The following is a 19,546-nucleotide window of genomic DNA, read 5'->3' on the forward strand; positions in this document are numbered from 1 at the left end:
TCTTTTCCTTCCTGAAATATTGGTTAGTATGTATTTTTTTGTCCCTGTAATCTAGAATAGTCTTCCCACTTTTCTCTGTTTTTCATGAAAAACAAAGAAAAGGTTAGTTGTCTTGTACACCAGGGCATTTTGGATTTGTTTGATCATTCTCTCATGATTAGATGCAGATTACATGTTTTTGGCATGAGTACAACATAAGTGGTATTGTGTATGACATCAGAAGGTATATGCTATCAGATTATCTCTAGGTTATCCTAAATTTGATCATTTGCTTAAGGGGATGGCTATCAGATCTCTTAAGAAAAGGTATATTTTTCTCTTTGCAATTAATATGTAATCTGTGGGGGGTGATATTTTGAGTCCTGTTTCTTGACAATCTTTCACCCAGTGGTTTTAGGGTTTTTATTTTAGTCACTTATCACATTGGGGTTACAAAATGGTGATTTTTATACTTCTATCACTCCTTTAACATTTGTTAGCTGACTTTTTTATGTAAAGAACTTTTCCTCTTTTTAGCTCTTTGTTTTTCTGATTATCACTATGGACTCACAGATTTTTAAAAAATAAATGAGTTATAATCTGTAATTCTCTTTATTCTTTTTGATGCACAAATTGTCCCCAGTTTGGCTAGGGGAACCCCTTAAGCCAGTTCCTGTGTCCTCATTTGTCTTTGAGTGCTTTCTTGCTTATCATACAATGAGTGAGATGTTCCAGACTCATGTTGTACTTTTCTTGCCCTAGATCTGGAGCCGTCCTCCAAAGTACAGCTCCTTTTAGTGAGTAATGGTATTTAGAAACTAAGATCTGCATCTGCATGCTAGGTAGGCTTATTATATAACACACACACACACACACACACACACACACACACACACACCCTATCTTTCATGCCCTCCACCTTCCACGTTTGCCATTGACAAGTTTGAAGTCATTCTGATTTCTCATCCATAGTTTGTGACCCACATTTTCTCTCTTTTAGCATCTTCTCTTTGTCATCTGTGGTCTGTAATTTACTGGTGTGAGCTTTGATGTGGGTGGGTCTGTTTACTTCCATTGTGCTGGGTACTACGTGAACCTACTTTTGTTTTTTAGTGAGTTTATTTTTAAAACTTTTTTTTAGTTTTATAAATTTATTTATTTTTGGCTGCATTGGGTCTTCGTTGCTGTGCGCGGGCTTTCTCTAGTTGCAGCGAGCGGGGGCTACTCTTTGTTGCAGTGCGCGGGCTTCTCATTGTGGTGGCTTCTCTTGTGGAGCACGGGCTCTAGGCACTCGGGCTTCAGCAGTTGTGGCATGTGGGCTCAGTAGTTGTGGCTCGTGGGTTCTACAGCGCAGGCTCAGTAGTCGTGGCACATGGGCTCAGGTACTCCCTGGCATGTGGGATCTTCCTGGATCAGGGATTGAACCCGTGTCCCCTGCATTGGCAGGCGGACTCTTAACCACTGCACCACCAGGGAAGTCCCTCTTTTTCTTTTTTAAAAAATTATTTTTTTCACACAGATATCAGTGTTTTAAGTCAGGTTGGATGTACCAAGGTCTCTGTTAGTCCAGTGGTTGGGACTCGGAGCTCCCACTGCAGGAGCTTCTTCCCAACCCCGGGCTCGCGAACCAAGATCCTGCAAGCCCCGTGGGGTGGCAAAAAAAAAAGAACAATAACAAAGTAAAAAATAAAATAAGACTAGGAAACTAACAGATATGTTAGAAAGAATGTAAAAATAAAAGTATAGATGAATCAACAACCGGAAGGTACATCAGTACCACAATAGTAAAAAAGAGGAGGGAAAAGGAAAAAAAAAAGGGGGGGAGCGAGGCCTGGGATGTGGAGGGCGGGGCCTAAGCAAGGGTGATGGGCGGTGGGTGGGGCCAATGCTCTGGACCCACAGGTCTGGAAAAGGCCCTGGGGACTGTGGGGGGTGGGGCTTAGGCTCAAGGAACAGAAGGTTACCAGGCGTGCCCGCCACCCCTGGTCTCAGAGGGCGGGGGACCTCACCTGGGAGCCCAGCAGGCTTCCTGGGCTCCAGTGGTCGGCGCAAACACCCTCCTCTCCTCTCCTGCTCCTCCATCTTGGAGGGCCCCTCCCAGCTGCCTCTCCTGATCTCCCCAGCCTCCCTCCTATGCCCCCAGGACCGGCGTGGCCTGGATGGGGTTTTGGAGGTGGGGGGACAGGCTTGGGAGCTCAGCAGGCTCCCCGGGCCCAGTGGGCCAGGCGATCGCCCTCTGCCCCTCTCCCACTCCTTCCGGAGAGTCCCTCCCACCTGCCTCTCCAGATCTCCCTGGCCTCAGGGGCACCGATCCTGTCTGGCCTCCACTTCTCCTCCCCGCTCAGTCCCCCTACCTCCAACTGGTTCACTCCCATGTCCTTGGGCGTCACAGCCCTGCACCAGTGGCTGGCAGGCGCCCTAGTTGTGGGGAGATGCTAACTCCACGTCTTCCCACACCGCCATCTTCACCAACGCTTTTTTTTTTTTTTTTTTTTTTTTTTTTGCGGTACGCGGGCCTCTCACTGCTGTGGCCTCTCCCTCTGCGGAGCACAGGCTCCGGACGCGCAGACTCAACGGCCATGGCTCACGGGCCCAGCCGCTCCGCGGCATGTGGGATCCTCCCGGATCGGGGGACGAACCCGTGTACCCTGCAGGTGGACTCTCAACCACTGCGCCACCAGGGAAGCCCTATTAGTGGCTTTTTAAATGGTTTTTGTGACACAGTATTATTTCTAATTGCCTTAAAGAGTGTAACATTTTCCAAAATATTTTTCTTAAAATATATTTTCCTTTGATTTGATTTAAACCTGTGCCGTGTACTTTTTTGAAGGTAGGGGATGTGGATGGGAGAGATATCATGAAATCATATATCAAATAACTAAATATTCTGATTAAAAATTTTGGAACTATTATACATATATACATTTAAGGTATTGTGATGACTGTGATAATGCTTGTGATGTTATAGATTTCGATGAAATGAAGTAAAGAAGTTGTTTGTTAGTGAATTTTCATCCTGCAACTTTTTCATATGGTTTATAGTTTGTGCTTAGTAAATAGAAATAAATGTTAATTTTATTTATTTTATTTTTACTATAACAATATCCTTTTTGTTGGGAGTGTTGGACTGATTATTTGGACTTACTTGTAAAATAAATGTAATAAGAACTTTTTATAGAGTGTTCTTTTTAACTTCTCGCAGGTATTATTCTGCTCTAAAAACTATGGAACAATTAGAGAATGTGTATTTTCCCCGGGTTAGTCAATACCGGTTTTGTCAGCTAATGATAGAAAATCTTCCTAAGCTCCGTGAAGATATTAAAGAAATCTCCATGTCTGATCTCAAAGACTTTTTGGAAAGCATTCGCAAACATTCTGACAAAATAGGTGGAACAGCAATGAAACAGGTGAGACTAAAAAGTAGAATTTTATTTATTTATTGAAGTATAATTGATTTACAGTGTTGTGCCAATCTCTGCTGTACAGCAGAGTGACTCAGTTTTACACATACATTCTTAAAAAGGAGACTTATAATTTAATGTTAGTTAATAATCTAGGTTATAGAATATACCCAAAGTTTACTTTTTCTACTTACATAAAATACTTGTTTTTGTTTAGTTTTAGCCTTTTCTTAGCTTTCCTTATTCTTGTTTAGAATGGATTTCATCAGCATTTCTTCTTTTGTTTGCAGTTTTTCCTTATTTAATTAATTATTTAATTAAGTAAAGTTGGTCTAACTTGATTCACCAACTGATCTCTCAGCAATCTTCCCCATGTATGTAGTATCACCTTAACTTTTCAGCAAATTTGGTATAAAATTAGCTAAAAAGAGGCAGCCACAGAGGCAAGTGGGAGCCCTTTTATGCTAAGGTTATAAATTGTTCTCTTTTTAAAGCAACTTGAAAGTATTATCTTTGAATTAACTCCTACAGCTCAGTAACAAAAAGGCAAACAATGGGAGAATATTTGGCAGTTATAAAATTAATGTACCTACCTTTTGAGTCAGCAGTTACTCTCCTAGGTATTTACCAGTGAGAAATGAAAGCGCATCCTCACGATGCTCCATGCTCAGCAGCTTTGTTCACAACTAGCCAGAAACTGGAAACAAGCCAAATGGACATCAAAAGGAGAATGGATACACAAATTGTGCTATACTCATACAATAGAATATTACTTAGCAATAAGAAGGAATGAATTTCTCCCAGACATTATGCTGAGCTACAGAAGCTGGACACAGAAAAGCACACACTTATATCTATTTGCATGCAATTCTAAAGCAGGCAAAACTAATTTAAGGTTAAAAAAAAAAAATCAACACAGTAGCTGCCTCTGGGTGGGGAGATTGCCTGGGAAGGGACACAAGGGAACTTTCTGGGGAGATGGAAGTGTTCTATACCGTGACAAAGTATATCCGCTTGTCAAAATTGTATAGTTAAGATCTGTATATTTTAATGTATGTAAGTCTTATCTGAAAAAAAATTGTAAACAATGCATGGGGTGTTTGTGGAGTGAGTAGGTAAAGACATAGATGAAACAAGGATGTATAAACATTAACTGTTGAAGATAGGTGATGTGAACTTGAGTTCATTATATTTATCTATTTACTTTGTATTTGAAATTTTCAGTAATAAAAAGTTGTTTGTTTGTTTGTTTTTGCGGTACGTGGGCCTCTCACTGCTGTGGCCTCTCCCGCTGCGGAGCACAAACTCCGGACGTGCAGGCTCAGGGGCCATGGCTCACGGGCCCATCCGCGGCATGTGGGATCCTCCCGGACTGGGGCACGAACCCGCGTCCCCTGCACCGGCAGGTGGACTCCCAACCACTGCGCCACCAGGGAAGCCCAATAGAAAGTTTTAAAATTATTTAAATGAATTAAAACTTAAAGAGTTTGCTTTTAAAACCCCCCAATAATCACAATGTCATAGAAATAAAGCTGTGTTCATCATGCTTTCTAACTCCTGATTTTTTCTCAAGTATTACAGACTACTTTAGAGAAGGTTTTATTTTCTTTTTTTAAAAAATTTAAATTAATTATTTATTTATTTGGTTGCGCCGGGTCTTAGTTGTGGTAGGTGGGCTCCTTAGCTGCGGCTCCAGGGCTCCTTAGTTGCGGCAGGCGGGCTCCTTAGTTGTGGCATGCGAACTCTGAGTTGCGGCATGCATGTGGGATCTAGTTCCCTGACTAGGGATTGAACCTGGGCCCCCTGCATTGGGAGAGTGGAGTCTTATGCACTGTGCCACCTGGGAAGTCCCTCTGTTTTCTTTTTTTTTTAAATTGAAGCGTCGTTGGTTTACAGTGTTGTGTTTCTGGGAAGTCCCTCTGTTTTCTTTTTTTTTAAATTGCCACCTGGGAAGTCCCTCTGTTTTCTTTTTTTTTAAATTGAAGTGTCGTTGGTTTACAATGTTGTGTTTCTGGTTTACAGCAAAGTGATTTAGTTATACGTATATATATTCTTTTTCGTGTTTTTTTTCCATTATGGTTTATTACAGGATATTGAATACAGTTCCCTGTGCTAAACAGTAGGACCTTGTTGTTTATCTATGTTATATATAGTAGTTTGTATCTGCTAATTCCAAACTCCTAATTTATCTCTCCCTCACCCCCTTTCCCCTTTGGTAACTCTAAGTTTGTTTTCTGTGTTTATGAGTCTGTTTCTGTTTTGTAAATAAATTCATTTGTATCATATTTTATATTCCACTTATAAGTGATGTTGTATGGTATTTGTCTCTTTCTTACTTTCTTCACTTAGTATGATAATCCTTAGGTCCATCCATGTTGCTGCAAATAGAATTAATTCATTCTTTTTATGGCTGAGTAGTATTCCATTATATATATACACCACATGTTCTTTATCCCTTCATCTGTTGATGTACATTTAGGTTGCTTCCATGTCTTTGCTATCATAAACAGTGCTGCTGTGAACATTGGGGTGCGTGTATGTTTTCGAATTAAGAGTTTTCTGTGGATATGGCCCAGGTATGGGATTGCTGGATGTTATGGCAACTCTATTTTTAGTTTTTTAAGGAACCTCCATACTTTTTTTTCCATAGTGGCTGTATCAATTTATGTTCCCACCAACGGTGTAGGAGGGTTCCCTTTTCTCTACACCCTCTCCAGCATTTATCATTTGTAGACTTTTTAATGATGGCCGTTCTGACTGGTGTGAGGTGATACCTCATTGTAGTTTTGATTTGCATTTCTCTAATAATTAGCAGTGTTGAGCATCTTTTCATGTGCCTATTGGCCATCTGTATGTCTTCTTTGGAGAAATGTCTGTTTAGGTCTTCTGGCCATTTTTTGATTAGGTTGTCTGTTCATTTTTCTAATTAAAGAAATATGTCTGTATCAGATTGTTGCCACAGCAGAGGAAATTAAAATTCAGTATATGAAGTTTCTTCCTATTTTAACTTCTAAAGGATTGCCTATAAATCAGATAATCTCCATTATATTTCTATTAATTGTTTCAGCTTTACACAGTATTATATTCTATGTTAATTTGCCTTGTTAACAGATTGTTTTACTTTGAGGATGCATTGAGTTTGAAAATTCTTTACCAGGATGAATTTACTTTAAAAAATGAAAACAATGTACAATAATGTAGGACTTGTGAGGATATACGATAATGTTTTTTAAAAGTTGTCTCATTTTTTAAAAAATTTGTAGTTAAGTGTTTCTTACCTGTAGATGGACTATAGCAGATTTTCTTTTCTTTCTTTTCTTTTTTTTACTTTTCTCATTGTTTTATTATTATTTTTTAAATTTTAAGTTTTTTATTGAAGTATAGTTGATGTACAATGTTATATAAGTTACAGGTTTACAATATAGTGATTCACAATTTTTAAAGGTTATACTTCATTTATAGTTACTTTAAAGTATTGGCTCTATTCCACATGTTGTACAATATATCCTTGTAGCTTATTTTATACCTAATAGTTTGTACCTCTTAATCCCATACCCCTATATTGCCCCTCCCTCTTCCCTCTCCCCACTGGTAACCACTAGTTTGTTCTCTGTATCTGTGAATCTGCTTCTTTTTTGTTATATTCATTAGTTTGTTGTAGTTTTTAGATTCTATGTGTAAGTGGTATCATACAGTATTTGTCTTTCTCTGAATTCTTTCACTTAGCATAATGCCCTCCAAGTCCATTCATGTTGCTGCAAATGGCAAAATTTCATTCTTTTTTATGGTTGAGTAGTATTGCATTGTGTGTGTGTGTGTGTGTGTGTGCGCGCATCTATATCTCACATCTTCTTTATCCATTCATCTGTGTATTGGACACTTAGGTTACTTTCATATCTTGGGAATTGTAAATGATGCTGCTATGAACATGGGGGTTTATGTATCATTTCTAATTAGTGTTTTTGTTTTTGCTTTTGGATGTATACCCAGGAGTGGAATTGCTGGGTCATACATAGGGTAGCTCTATTTTTTAGTTTTTTGGGAAACCTCCATACTATTTTCCACAGCGGATGCATCAATTTACATTCCCATCAACAGTTAATGAGGGTTTCCTTTTCTCCATATAGCAGATTTGATTTTCAAATTATTTTGATAGTTATCTCTTGTTAAGATTAGTTAAATACTTGGTTGACAAAAATTCTTTTTGTTGTTGTTTTTTGGCCACGCTGAGTAGCTTGTGGGATCTTAGTTCCCTGACCAGGGATCAAACCCAGGCCCTGGTAGTGAGAGTACTGAGTATTAACCACTGGACCTCCAGGAAATTCCCCAAAATATCTTGATTTGCTGTAAATAAGAAGAAGCTACTAAGCAGAATTTAAACCACACTTTTTGCCTCTCTTTTCTATGAAAGCTAGGCCTGGGACTATTTTCCCTACCATTGGGATGGGGGGAGTATGGTTAGTTGTGGGTGGTGTTATAGGAACAGAAATAGTAGAAATGTAGGCCAGCGAGTTAGAGTTTGAACATCACATTAGTAGCCTGGAAAAAATAAATATTAAGAAAGTGTAAGAGAGTAATATTTGAAGCCAAGTTCAGGAAAAGAATCCAGAGATTTTGAATCTAGGTAATATGATTATTCCAGAGAACTATATAGGTTAAGAAAGCCCCGGTAGAACCAAAAGATTGGATATTAACTCACTGTTAAGGTAGAATAAAGTGTGGGATTTCATAGTTTTCCTCTGAAGAGATCATCCTTCTCTTCCACTGCTGACACTTCAACAATTCAAGATGCTCACAGGACTGCTGGTACAATTTATGCTAAAATGGGAGTCAGAGAAGCAATTGATTCTTCCCATAGCACCTCCCATTATTCTCAGGATCTTAAGTCTTCCTGAGTGATTGCCTCTGATCAGTGAATGTTCTTCCCCACTGGTGAGCTCTTCAACTTTATGTTCTTGCCTTCAGTATCTTGCCTTCTTGTTTTCAGTACTTTTTCTCCTACATCTGGTTAAGGAATTATGTGTATGCCATGGGGATAAAAAACATAATCACATGGAAGATTTTTCAGTGTGAAGATGTGAACAGTAGTTTAAAGTTCATGTTCCATTATACATTTTAATTAAGAGTTTCATTATTAAATTTATTCTCTCTGACCTGTTTTTTGTAGACTGGTTTTGGACTTTTTCTGCCTAGGCAGTCCACCAAATCATGGGCTCTAGGACTTTAGGTTTATGATAATTTCTTGCTGGGCAGGAATAGACTCTTCCTGGTTCACCACTATTTTTTTTTTTTTTTTTGTATAAACAATCACGCTCCCTACCTCTGCAACCAAAAGACAGATGTTTTATACAGAAACCTTTCCTAATCATCTGTCTGTAGGGATTTTTTCCTTACAATGTTTCCTTTAGAAGGTGTCTCCCACAAAACTGAGAGGTTAGAGAGTTTTCTTCTGGTGGAACAACTAGAGTCCTTAAGATCTGATAAGAAAATTTGTGCTTTGTTCAATTTTGGTTTCCCTTCTTGCACCCATTTAATATCTTGTGGGTTTTTTTGAGCATTGGAAGCCTTCTGGAGTTTCTCATAAAGTGTCATCACTTTGTCAGAATCACAGTTTGGTTCTGGAATCTCCTTAGGTGACATAAATGGAAACCTTGTACTTTGCTAAGTAGCTCCCTCCCTTGGAGGTTCTCTGTATCTTGTGTTTAATTCTATGATCTCATGTCCCACTTATGGATTTGCTTGTTATGTATTCACTCGAATGTCCTATAGGAACTTCAAACTTAGCATTTCTGAAAGTAACCTCATTATCTTCTCACTAAATCTGTGTTTTCTGTATTTCCTATCTCAGATAGCAGTATCTCCTATTTTCACAAGCCAGAAACTGGGGAGTACTTTAGACTTTTCAGGAGTATTTATGCTCTATGTAGTTTGTTACAAAGTCCTACTTAGTAACTATCTGTAGATTCTGTATCCTCTGCTGTACATACCCGGACTGTTGTTATATCAAATTAATTATTCTTCTTATCTCTAGTCTTTTCTCCTTTTGCTTATTATCCTAAAATTCAACTTTAACCACATCACTCACTCTTCAGTGATTCCCAGTTACTCTTTACCTAAGCTCAGATTCCTCAGCATGAAACAAAAGCGTCATCTCTGGATACTCCCTCTTCCTGTGTGCTACAGAAGTACACATCTCATAAACTTTTGACTACACTGGTTGTTTCCTCTACCTAGAATGCCTTCCATTCTTCTAAATTTTCCAGTCTGATGAATTACTGCTTTTTTCCCCCCCAAAAGCTGACTTAAGTATCACTTCATCTGTAAAATCTACCTTCCTCTGTCTCACTACTACTAGCAAGAGATGGTCTCTTCCTCCTCAGTGCATATGTCTGTTGTACTTTTCACACTACATTATAATTGCATATTTTCTGTTTTTAACTGGACAGTGAGTTTTTAAAGTGAGGGGATATATCCTATTTATTTTTACCTTCCTGAGATCTAGCACTGTGCCTAGCATGAGATGCACAAAAAGTTTTTTTTTTGAAGGAATTTAGAGCTGAGCTTTAGCTTCTCTAGGGAGAATTTTTTAAAGTAAAAGGCAGACTTGCATTTGTAGTGGGTTTTTTTTCCTCATTCTAATGTGATAGATGAATCCACTATGAGTAGTGTGATGCTTAATTAGTCATTAAATACCTAAAGTTCATAGTCTCAGTTAACATTTTCATATTATATCCCCTGGCACACCTTTTAATAGTGTTCTTTAGGGGAAAATGGGACTAAATGGTCAAATAAGTTTTGGAAACCTGGGTTAAATAAAGTTAAGCATATTTCTTATGAATTGTAAATCCCCTGGAAGGGAGGTAAAGTACGTAATATTTATCTTACTTATTTGAGCATAGAACCCTTTTTTCAAGGAGTATCTATTGATAATGTGTGAAATGTTAGTTTTGTACATAACACTGTTTGGAAGCAGTGTTCTAAATAAATAATTTTTTACTCTGAAAACCAAAAATCATAGACAAAATAAGTTTGGCCACAGAGGGAGAAAGGGAATTCTGATTTTTTTTTCAGTGAGTAGGTTAATAATGGTAATGGAGGAGAAGGGATAATGATTTTCTTAAGTACACGCCTCTGGAGCCAGCCTTTAGGTCTAGGTGAGGGCAGAGCTAGATTTCTGTGGTTTGCATTGTCTGATTACTTGGGATTAGAAAGGTCTGATTAGCAGTAGTGTATTCTTCAGAGAAAATTCACCCTAAAGAGGCAGTGGGTAAACTTTCTACATGCTAACAGAACAGAGTAGCTACAATCTGACCTATCACAACAGAGGGAATGTTCCACTAGTAAAATCCTGGAATTAAGCCTATGTTTTTTTCAATCTCTGATAATGAAGTTCTGATAGTGAAGTATCACTAAAATGCGTAAAAAAAAATAAGGCTTCTCAACTTATTAATCTGTATAAATGTTCATTTTTGTCAATAATTAAGTCAGTTGTGGGATAACAGCTTCTGCATTCCTAGTCTTCACAAGCTGTGGTCATTTTCTGTGGAAAATAAAATAAGCTTGCAACTTGATACCATAGTTCCTTCTGTGAGGTTAGTAGACATTTTTCTCTACAAATAATCCATTGGAGTTAAGGCAGCATATTTTATGTATGTTCCTGTATGTATCATATCTTTTAAAATTTTCTAGTGTTTTTAAATTAATGTATTTGGTTTTCCTCTTAAAAAAACAACTAGTGGTAATTGTTTTGTAAAACCTTGACAGTGCTCCAAACCAAAGGTCATTAAAATAATTGAATCATTATTCGACCTGAATCACTCAAAGGAAGAGGAGTATACTCATTGGTAATTGATATAAAGCTTAACTCTAGGATGCAAAACAAAGTCTAAATAATGGAACTATTAGACATAGACTTTAATATTAATTAATTAATATTGGCGTGGCCAGAAAGTTCATTCGGGTTTTTCCATAAGATGTTATGGAAAAACCCAAATGAACTTTTTGACCAACCCAGTGTATTGAAGGAATTATAAGGCAAGATTGAGAATTTGGAGATCATTGGAAACCATAAAGTGAATCATCTGGAGATTCTAAAACTGAAAATATATTAACAAATTAAGAACTCATCGTATAGGAGGCAGAACATATTAGACACAGCTGAAGAAAGAATTAATGAACCAGAAGATGGGTCAGGGGAAAATATCCAAATTGAAGCTCAGAAAGACAAAAGAATGGAAAGTACAGGAAAGAGTTTAGACACATGGGGTAAGGTGAAAAGGTTTAATGTATATGTAATTATAGTCCCAGAAGGAGAAAAGAGAGAATAGGGCATAAAAAATATGGACAGACCTTGAAGCCACAAAAGTGCTATGAATTCTAAGCAGAAGAAGTACAAACCCATATTTAGGCATATAACAGTAAAATACTGAAAACTAACAAAGAAAAAATTTAAAACAGCCAGAGGAAAAAATGTATTATCTTCAAAAGGACAATAATAATATCAGTCAATAGCTGACTTCTCAGCAGAATCAGTGGAAGCCAAAACACAGTGAAAAGTATATCTGAAGTGCTGATAAGCCTTATGCGTCAACCTAGAATTCTGTACCTAGCTAAAATCTTTTAGAAATGAAGGTGAAAGGAAGGTATTTTTCAGATAAATAAAAACCTAGAGAATTTTTTTTAGCAGACCTGCACTAAAGGAAATATTAGTGTTTTCAGACATAAAACCATCCCAGTTAGAAGGCCAGAGATGCAGAAGTAAATAGAAAGGGCAGCTATTTGGGATAAAACTACATATCTATTGGCTGTATGAAACAAAATCATCTTATAAGGTTTATGTATGTATAGAATTAACAGTGTGAAACAACAACCGTACTTAAGTTGGGAGGGGAATTGATATGAGTTTTAAAAACTGTTAAATTATGCTGCTTTCAGAAGACATATCTTACATATAAACATATAGAGAGGTTGAAAGCAAAAGGATGGAAGAGTTGTATCATGAAAAGATTAACCAAGAGAAAGCTGATATATGTACATTAATATTAAAGTAGGCTTTAAGACAAAAAGCTTAAGAAAGAGTAACATTTCATAGTGATAAAAGGTTCAGTTCATCAGGAAAATAAACAATTCTAAATTTATTTCTATCTAATAACATAGTCTCAAAATATATAAAGGCAAAAATTGTCAGAATTAAAAGGAGAAATAGACATCTTGACAATCATAATAGATCTCAACACTCCTCTCAGTAACTACTAGAGCCAAAAGATATAGTAAGGATTTAGTCCTTTAAAATAATGATTAGCAACCCTGACCTAATTGACACATGTAACACTGTATCTCTTGATTTCAGAATATACATTTTTTTTTTTTTTACGGTACGCGGGCCTCTCACTGTTGTGGCCTCTCCCGTTCCGGAGCACAGGCTCCGGATGCGCAGGCTTAGTGGCCATGGCTCACGGGCCCAGCCGCCCCGCAGCATGTGGGATCTTCCCAGACTGGGGCACGAACCCGTGTCCCCTGCATCGGCAGGCAGACTCTCAACCACTGCACCACCAGGGAAGCCCCAGAATATACATTTTTAAAGAACATTTATCAAAATTGATTATGTTTTGGTCCATAGAGGAAATGTCAATACATTTCAGAGGATTGAAATAATACGGAACATATTATCTGGCCACATTGGAATTATTCCTGAAACTGGTAATAAATAGATAAGTAGAAAATCCCTATATATTTGGAAATTAAGAAATAAAATTCTAAATAACCCATGGGTCAAAGAAGAAACTCATTTGAAACCAGAAAATATTTTGAATTATAATGAAAATGTGATATATGAAAAACTTGTAGGATATGATAAAAGTCAAATTTAAGGGAAATTTGTAGGCTTAAATTTATAAATTAGGAAAGAAAGGCAGAAATCAATGATCCTAAGTATCCATTTCAAGAAGTTAGAGAAACAGTAGCAAGTTAAACTCAATGAAAGTAGAAGTATTGATGTGACACAAAAAGCACAGGCAACATAAACAAAAATAAGTGGAATTACATCTAACTCAAAAGCTTCTGCATAGCAAAGGAAACAGAGTGAAAAGACAACCTACGGAATGGAAGAAAATACTTGCAAACTGTATATCTGATTAGGGGTTAGTCTCCCAAATATGTAAGGAAATCATACAACTTAATAGCAAAAAACAAAACAAAACTAATCACCTGATTAAAAAGTGAGCTAGGGATTTGAAAAGACATTTCTCCAAAGGAGACATAAAAGTGGCCAACAGATATATGAAAAGATGCTAAACTTTATTAACCATTAGGGAAATGCAAATCAAAATCACAATGGGATGTCACTTTACACCTCTCAAGATGGCTATTATCAAAAAAACAAAAGATAGCAAGTGTTGGTAAGGATGTAGAGAAATTAGAACTCTTGCAAAATGTTGGCGGGAATGCATAATGGTGTAGCTGCTATGGAAAACAGTATGGAGGTTCCTCAAAAAGTTAACAATGGGGACTTCCCTGGTGGCGCAGTGGTTAAGAATCTGCCTGCCAATGCAGGGGACATGGGTTTGAGCCCTGGTCCAGGAAGATCCCACATGCCACAAAGCAACTAAGCCCGTGTGCCACAACTGCTAAGCCTGCGCTCTAGAGCTCACGAACCACAACTACTGAGCCTGCATGCCACAACTACTGAAGCCCACGCGCCTAGAGCCTGCGCTCTGCAACAAGAGAGGCCACCACAGTGAGAAGCCCGAGCACCGCATCCAAGAGCACTGCTCGCCACAACTAGAGCAAGTCCATGCGCAGCAATGAAGACCCAACACAACCAAAAAAAATTAAAAATAAATCAACTAATTAAAAAAAAAGTTAACAATGGAGCTATCATATGTTCTACTATGGGTATTTATCCAAAAAACCTGAAATCGGGGTCTTGACGAATATTAGCACTCCCATGCTTTTTGCAGCATTATTCACAATATCTAAGATGTGGAAACAATGTAAACATCCATTGACAAATGAATGGATTAAGAAAATGTGGTATGTACCTGTGATGGAATACTATCCAGTCTTTAAAAAGGAAATTATCAGCTATCTAAGTTAGTCAAATTCATAGAATCAAAGAGTGGGATGGTGGTTACCAGGGGGAAGTGAGGAGTTACTAATCAACAGACATAAAGTTTCAGTATAGATGAACAAGCTCTAGGGAATTCCTTGGCAGTCCAGTGGTTAGTGATACCTACCAGGGTTCTTGGCCTTCCCTAATCAGTCGAAATTGACTAGAGGCCAGACAAGAAATTCAGCCAAGGCTTTATTGGGGCCCCTGCTGCAGCAGGGGGGGGAGTGAGAACAGACAACAGGTTCCCTTGCTTGCTTACTCCCTGAGGAGGGGTGAGCTTGTTCCTTATATGGGGTGAGGGTAGGGGTGTGTCCATGGGTCAGGCTGGAGGGGTGACTTAGGTGTTTTGCCCACCCTTTAGGTGGCCTAATGTGTAGAGGGCATGCGCAGTACCCTGCTTTTGCTCTGGGCTCTTAAAAAGTGGCAGTGGGGTTTTTTGGTCCCTTTGTGTCTTTTGTCCACAGTTTGCCCCAACTGTGCATGCATGCAGTTATTTTTAGTCCCTTATAGTTTCTTTGTATTTTGTTGCTGGAGGAGAGGTTCGTCCAGGTGCAAGTTTTGCAGCATTGAAGCAAAGGGTCCCAGGTCCTAGGCCTGTCTCAGTTAGAACTCTGAGCTTTCACTGCCGTGGGCCCAGTTCTGTCCCTGGTCGGGGAACTAAGATCACACAAGCTGCACAGTGCGGCCAAAAAAAAAAAATGATGAACAAACTCTAGAGGTCTTCTATAAATATCAGTATTATACCTATCAACAATAATGTATTAAATTATTGATATACATATTAATAATGTAATATGTATGTACACTTAAAAATTTGAGGGTAGATCTCATGTTAGTGCTTACCACAATAAAATAAAATTGAAAAAAAGAAACTGGAAGCAGATAATCAAGAGTAGAAATCAATATAATAGAAAACAAAATACAGAAGGGAGTATCAACAAAGACAAAAGTTGGTTCTTAGTCTTTTCAGATAAAATTGATAACCCCTGCAAGACTGTTGAAAAAAGGAGGGTGCAAATCATGAACAAAAATGGGACATCATTCCAGATCCTATACCTACAGACATTAAAAAGATGAGAAAATATGAATAATTTCTTGAACCAATTTTGACTACAATAATTTTTCAAATAAACTTAATTTTTCTTTTTCCCAAATAGGCACAGCAGCAGAAACTCTTCAGTGTTATTCTGCAGAAGCAAAATAATGTAAAATTTGGGAAGACTATATATATAAATGATAGAATTCCAGAAGAAAGGAATGAAATCGTATTGAAACCTGTATTTGAGGAAGAGGATGAGAATGAAGAGGAGGTGATGGGAATTTGTTTCTTTCTCTTTCTTTCTTTGTATCTTTTTTTGTTTCTATCTTTGTTCCTTCCTTCCTTCCTTTCCTTCCTCCCTCCCTCATCTATTATTGGATGTCTTTTATCTCTTGAGTTGTAATGTTGTCTGTGTGACACTCAGTCTTGCCATGTGGAAACTGAATTTACGTAGATCAGTTTGTAATGAGCTATTAGGGCAAAGGAGTCGTCTGAAATGTTAGACTGAATAATTGACAGATAAACAAGATATATTGTAGATTATATTTGTAAGCTGCAGATAGTTGAACCTAGGTTTTCTGCCATAATTAGCAGTAAAAGTGTAAGTTTAATGCTATTTTTGTAGTGATCACTGATAATTTAATTACCTGTGGCAGACATTTAATTGCATGATGGCTTAACCTTGCCATTTAGACTAATTCTGGATAGCCTACCTTTTTTTCCTTCGGCTGGTGCTGAGATACTACAAAATAATTTTAATATGATTAAAGTTAAGTTTTCAATTTCTTAAAAAAGTTTTACTAAGTCTAGAAACCTTGAAATTGTCCTAAATATTTGCTTTCTTTTATCCTCTTCATTCAAATTCATTCCTAGTCCTAGTGCTTCTTTTGTTCCCTCCACGAAGTCTTCTGTTGAGCCTACTTTTTATCTTTTCCGTTGAATTCCTTTTGAATTTAGTTAATACCATAAGGAGTCTAGTATTCCCAATTGTTTATAAGTTTTGCCTTGTCAGTGAGAGTTTAAATTCTTTTTCTAAGGACACTGTTGGGGTGTAGTAAGAACTTTTAATTGATTGATTAAAAAGGAACCATATAAATATGTGTCCATGGCTTCTCTGTGTTTGGGGGAACCACTGAGTGTTCAGTATGTACATTTGCATTATATGCCTGAGGATGAGTGAGTCTGTATGTATTTGTGAGTGTGTGTGTGTATATATATGTGTGTGTACGTATATGTATGTTAATATGTATATATGTATGTATATACATTTATGTTTGCATATATAGTAGATGTCTGATATACAGATAAATAAACAGCCTTAAATAGTTTAATGTCTTTCTAATGTGGAATTAATGTGGCCTGATTAGTCCCTTGAAATGAAATAAATGTTTTTGAAATCTACTTTTTTGCTCTTTCTTAATCAATATTCAGAGAATCTCTGTCTTTTCTCCCTTGAGATTCAGAATGGTAAAAATGGACCATCTAGTCTTCGTGTCTCAATTTTCCGTAGTCTGTTTTGTATATCTTTAATTGCTGGGAACATTGCCGTCAGGCCCGACACCCAAATCCATACTCTAAGAGAAACTTGGTTGTTTCCCTGTTCTTTACGATCTATTTAATTATTACTACATTTTGTTTCTATCATTTTCCCAAATAAGTAACTCTATAATAAAAATAATTTAAGTTCACTCAGAGGATTCATGAGAACAGAAATGTGTTCCTTAAAAAAGAGTTTATTTCTCAAGTTTGGGGAACTTTATATTACTGTTTCTTTAATTGTAAGATGTACTTTAAAAAATATTATTAACATCTCAGAATCAGGAAACATCTTAAAATTGATGATACTACAGTTTCAAGTGGTAGTGTTTTTTTTCTTTGTTAGTGTTCCATAAAATAATAATGATGATTTATTCAATTTGATGAAATAATTATAAGTCATGCGTAAGAGAAGGAACTTCATCTATAGGTAAATCATACATTTGTGCACCATCTTTACCAGAAGCAATAATGATGTATCTAGTTATCCATAGCAATTTTCTGGTAATCTATCAAGCATGATAAAGATATACAGTCTCTCCCCTTTATTACCTTATAATCTAAAATAGTCAACAATGATGATAAATATATGCAGAATGAATTACTAAACAAATGCCAAAACAAAATAGGCATTGTGTTTATAGTGTGTGCTTTTTATAGTTGATAAATGTTATAATACGAAGTCCATGAATCTCCTTGTCTAACTTTATATTATTCAACAGTAGACTAGTAGCTTGACCTATAATTTTTAAAAAATGGTTTTATTTTTCAGGTCTTAACTGTTCAGGATCTTGTTGATTTTTCCCCTGTTTACCGATGTTTGCACATTTATTCTGTTCTGGTAAGTATCTTTTGTATATGTGCATGGATATATATATATATATATGTGTGTGTGTATACATATGTGTGTATACACATTTGTGTGTGTATATTTGTATTATTAAAAAGACAGGTATGCATTTTAGGCCTGCTTTTCTAAAGGCTGACCACAAGCTCATTGAGCTCTAAACCTTCATGCAGTATTTACTTGTGAAATATCCACTGTGTGTAAGGCATTTATTTTTTTCTTTAACTTAATCGTGGTACACTTTCAAGTATACTTTTCATGTATGTTAAAAGAACCTTACATTTCTCCCTTCTTGCCTTTGTACTGTTGTATCACAGTTACTTTTAAGTATGTTACTTCTACATTTGTTTACCCCACACTACATTGTTTTTAGTTTTGGTTAAACAATTATCTTTTTAAAAAACATAATCGCACTATTCTGATATAATTCATATACCCAAAATTTTACCCTTTTAAAGTATACAGTTCAGTGGTTTTAGTATAATTCACAAGGATGTGCAACCATTACAACTAATTCCAGAACATTTTATTGCTATAAAAAGAAACCTCTTACCTGTTAGCAGTCACTCCTTATTCTTCCCTCCCCCCAGTCCCTGACAACCATTAATTTACTTTCTGTCTCTATGGATTTGCCTATTCCGGATATTTCATATAAATGGAATCATACTATATGTGGCCTTTTGTATCCAACTTCTTTCATATAGGTAGAAGTTTAAGTTATTGATTGAGATCTGTCTTCTTTTTTATTTATTTTATTTTTGGCAGTGTTGAATCTTTGTTGCTGCTCACGAGCTTTCTCTAGTTGTGACAGGTGGGGGCTACTCTTTGTTGTGGTGTGTGGGCTTCTCATTGCGGTGGCTTCTCTTGTTGTGGAGCACGGGCTCTAGGTGTGTGGGCTTTGGTATTTGTGGCACGCAGGCTCAGTAGTTGCAGCACACGGGTTTAGTTGCTCTGTGGCATGTGGGATCTTCCTGGATCAGGGATTTAACCCATGTCCCCTGCATTACCAGGTGGAGTCTTTTTCTTTTTTTTTTTAATTTTATTTATTTATTTATTTTTGGCTGCATTGGGTCTTCATTGCTGCACGCGGGCTTTCTCTAGTTGCGGCGAGCTGGGGCTACTCTTCGTTGCGGTGTGCGGGCTTCTTGCAGTGGCTTCTCTTGTTGCGGAGCACGGGCTCTAGGTGCACGGGCTCAGTAGTTGTGGCTCACGGGCTCTAGAGTGCAGGCTCAGTTGTGGCACATGGGCTTAGTTGCTCCGCGTCATGTGGGATCTTCCTGGACCAGGGCTCGAGCCCATGTCCCCTGCATTGGCAGGCAGATTCTTAATCACTGAGCCACCAGGGAAGTCCTGGCAGATATATTCTTAACCACTATGCCACCAGGCAAGTCCCTTTCTTCTTTTTTTTTTTTTTTGTGGTACGCGGGCCTCTCACTGTTGTGGCCTCTGCTCCGGACGCGCAGGCTCAGCGGCCATAGCTCACGGGCCCAGCCGCTACACGGCATGTGGGATCTTCCCAGACTGGGGCACGAACCTGTGTCCCCTGCATCGGCAGGTGGACTCCCAACCACTGGGCCACCAGGGAAGCCCCCTTTCTTCTTTTTTAATACAGACATTTAAAGCTATAAATTTCC

At 37.6% G+C, this 19,546-nt stretch overlaps 1 protein-coding gene across 1 annotated transcript in view; it reads left to right on the forward strand.

Annotated features, from left to right (window-relative positions):
* Positions 1-19,546, forward strand: part of EXOC6 (exocyst complex component 6) — a 193,302-nt gene that overhangs the window by 41,356 nt on the left and 132,400 nt on the right. Inside the window, exons 6-8 of the mRNA XM_029245876.1 lie at positions 3,182-3,386; positions 15,648-15,800; positions 17,838-17,906. Coding sequence (XP_029101709.1) covers positions 3,182-3,386; positions 15,648-15,800; positions 17,838-17,906 — 427 coding nt within the window. The remainder of the gene's footprint in view (positions 1-3,181; positions 3,387-15,647; positions 15,801-17,837; positions 17,907-19,546) is intronic.

Source organism: Monodon monoceros, unplaced genomic scaffold (assembly GCF_005190385.1).
Source record: "Monodon monoceros isolate NGI ecotype Baffin Bay Population unplaced genomic scaffold, NGI_Narwhal_1 Super_Scaffold_4, whole genome shotgun sequence".
Classification (NCBI taxonomy): Eukaryota; Metazoa; Chordata; class Mammalia; order Artiodactyla; family Monodontidae; genus Monodon; species Monodon monoceros.